This window comes from Miscanthus floridulus, chromosome 6 (genome assembly GCF_019320115.1).
Source record: "Miscanthus floridulus cultivar M001 chromosome 6, ASM1932011v1, whole genome shotgun sequence".
NCBI lineage: Eukaryota > Viridiplantae > Streptophyta > Magnoliopsida > Poales > Poaceae > Miscanthus > Miscanthus floridulus.
In genome coordinates this window covers 18,721,623-18,724,615 of record NC_089585.1, presented here as the reverse complement: position 1 = coordinate 18,724,615, position 2,993 = coordinate 18,721,623, and the positions used below count along the sequence as shown (strand labels likewise).

General features: G+C 58.8%; 1 protein-coding gene across 1 annotated transcript; it reads right to left on the bottom strand.

The window, feature by feature from the left end:
• Window positions 1–1,162: 1,162 nt before the first annotated feature.
• On the bottom strand, window positions 1,163–1,837 carry LOC136460305 (uncharacterized). The gene has a single exon (XM_066460058.1). It carries the CDS (start codon window positions 1,835–1,837, stop codon window positions 1,163–1,165), a length of 675 nt encoding a protein of 224 aa, XP_066316155.1.
• Between the last annotated feature and the right edge of the window lie 1,156 nt (window positions 1,838–2,993).

The following is a 2,993-nucleotide window of genomic DNA, read 5'->3' as shown; positions in this document are numbered from 1 at the left end:
TCGATGCGGGTAGCCACTTTGGTGCCAGCTAGTGGAATCGATGTCGCGGCCACAGCGGAAAGCTGGAGTGGAGATGCGTTGGTCGATTTGGTGGTGGAGCTATCGGTGTGACCCCTTGGCGTGGTGCCGGAGGGGTTGTCGCCGGCAGAGGTGAATTGCCCTGTCTTGGTGGGTGCAGGTGTCGGGGTCTCCAGGGTGTGGGCGAGGTCGATGGCCGTCTCCATGGAGCGAGGATGGTGCCGCACAACCGCCTCTCGGAGTGCATGCTGAAGGCCGTTGACGAAGAGGCTGACTTGATGTTGTTCGCTGGAGATGCCGATGCGCAGAGCGTATGCGATGAAGTAGTTGATGTAGTCGTTCACGTAGCCGGTATGACAAAGTGGTGTGAGGTCGCTGGTGGTGTTGTGGTTGGGGCCGAAGTTGCGGATGATGCTCTCGGTGAAGTACGCCCACTCTATGATGGGTGTATCCTTTGTTGCGTGCATGTACCATCGGTGTGCTTCACCTGTCAGATGAAAGGCCGCGTAGCAGGTTTGTTGTGCTTTCGGCAGATGGTATATGTTGGAGAATTGCTGCATGCGCGAAAGCCATGGCCTCGGATCCGTCAAACGGTCAGGGGCATATCGTCGTTGTGGTGTAGTTGGCAATACTAGTGGATCGACCCTTCGTACCTGTGGCCAGGTGGTTGGCTGCTACTGTGGTGGTGCCTTCGCCTGCAACATAGCCGCCGGGCTGACTGGGAGTCGGCTGGATAACTGCGCTGCCAATGGTGTCTCCTGCTGAGGTGCTGCCGACGGTGGTGGAGCATGAAGGACACCGGCGACCGGTGGTGGAGCACATGGTGGTCCCTGGAATGGCCAAGCCTGCACCATGTTGGTCCACGGGTTCATGTTTGGCTAGAAACCCTGTGGCGGTGCGACGTTGGAGTTGAAGCCCTTCTTTTTCTTCTTCTTGTTAGGCTGGGCGGATGATGCCGGTGGACGTCCGCCGGTGGAGTGGGCTGGTGTTGACGGCGCGGAGGGGGTCGGCCGGGAACCCCGTGCGATGGAGGCGCGCCGTGCGTGGTCTATGCCACGAGTGCCGCCGTAGCCTAGTACAGGGCGGCGGAAGGTGCCGAGGAGGAGCTCGCGCTGTGGGCGTGCGTGACGAGTGCTGCAGCAGCCTAGAGCTTCTCAGACTCATTGATGTGATGTTCCTCGAGCTGCAGCATGGATTGGGCCTTTAGGAACGACGGTAGACGGCATCGCAGCGTGATGTGGAGGGTGGCATGATGGAGACAGGGGTTGATTCCACAGACAATGTTGTAGACGAGGTCCTTGTCATTCACTGGAGCACCAAGGCCACCGAGGCGATCTTCCATAACCTTCATGCGGGAACAATAATCGAGCACCAGAAGATCACCTTGGTAGAAATTTCGGAACTCGGCACCAAGGTAGACCGCACGGGTGTCCTTGTTGTCGCGGAACAGGTTGCGGATGCCGCGCCAGAGGGAGTAGGCGGTGTCGGCGTCCTCCGAGACGGTGGAGAGAAGCTTGGGGGAGATGCGGTTGTAGAACCAAGAGACGATGGCGCAGTCGTTCTGCACCCAATCGTTGTCACCCTTGGCCGCGGAGCCGTCGACATGGTCACGAAGACCATACTGGCCGAAGACGGTGGAGAAGGATCGAGCCCAGGCTGTGTAGTTCGCCTCGTTAAAGTCGAGAACGATCGGCACCCGATTCAGGATGTTGATGCCGTGCACGACCGAGGGAGCAGCGGGCTTGGTCTCAACACGGAGGGTGTAGGGCAGCAGCGATTCAGTGTCGGAGGCCGATGATGAGGAAGAAGAGGAGCTCATGGCGGTGACAAGAGGGAAGTGGAGACGGAGGCAACGGAAATTTAGGATCGAGGAGCGGCTGATACCATGTAAGAGATGCAAAGAAAGAATGATGACAACTCAATCTGTATTGATCATCGGTTTCCAAACTTATACATGTACAACACAAGTCAGTTAGCCTATCACTAGCTATACTCAAGGGCAGCCACAGAACATGGCGTGCAGCTCGCTAACACCTACTTACTCACGATCTCGTCATGGTTCTTCTTTGCCGGGGTCAGAGGGGTCATGTCTGCCGTAGTCTGCATGGCCACCACCACCCACCTTCGCGACCGCGACCGCGACACCACCATTGGGAGGAAACTCATGTACGTTCTCCTTGCCTAGCTGGCCTCCGTCGTCGGCACCGCGTTCAGCACCACGACCGCGCTGGGGATGGTCGGACTCATCGCTGCCTCAACGGCCATGAACCTGTAGTCCCTGTGCTAGCCCTACCAGCCGCCGCGGGCCCTGCTGGACAAGAGCGACTACTACTACCACCTCGTGATCTTGAGGGTTTTCTTCGCTGGGGTGGCAGGGTTCATGGCGGCCGTGTCCGTGAGGGAGGGTGGCAGGGTCACACGCAAAAACGGTCCCTTCTATGCCTGACAGTGATAGGAATTAGGAAAGCGTAGTAGTAATGGCGTGTGTCGCCAAGATTCCGTATGACGCACTGGATATGCGATAAATACTAATCAGCCCCATCCGCCCACATCCCCCACACATAGCAAGTGCGGCCGCGTTGCCGCCATGTCGACCACCCTGCAACTCTGTACCAACAGTGATGACGCCGTCTCGATCGGCATAAGCCCAAGCGATGCTGTGGGCGCTGCTGCAGGCGGCGGCAACTCCATGCAGCTCCAGCGCTGGCTGTGCTCATCGGGCTTGGCCACGCTGATCATGGATGCGGCCACCGCGTTCTACAGATCGCCGCACGGAGTGGTCTTCGAGCAGCACAGGTTTGCTTACTACGCCACTCTCGCTGGAATTTTCGCTGCCGGACTGGCCGACGTCGAGACGACCTGCTGGCTGGCTAGCTCCGGCCAGCGAGGCCGAGCCCGCGGTCGCGCATTTCGCTCAAGCGTCGTCTGCGCCTCCGTCGTGCCTCTTGTTGCCATCATCGCTCTCGGTGGATTCT

Coding starts and splice junctions, on each gene's coding strand:
- LOC136460305 (XM_066460058.1), bottom strand. CDS start 1,837: ATGAGCTCCTCTTCTTCCTCATCATCGGCCTCCGACACTGAATCGCTG.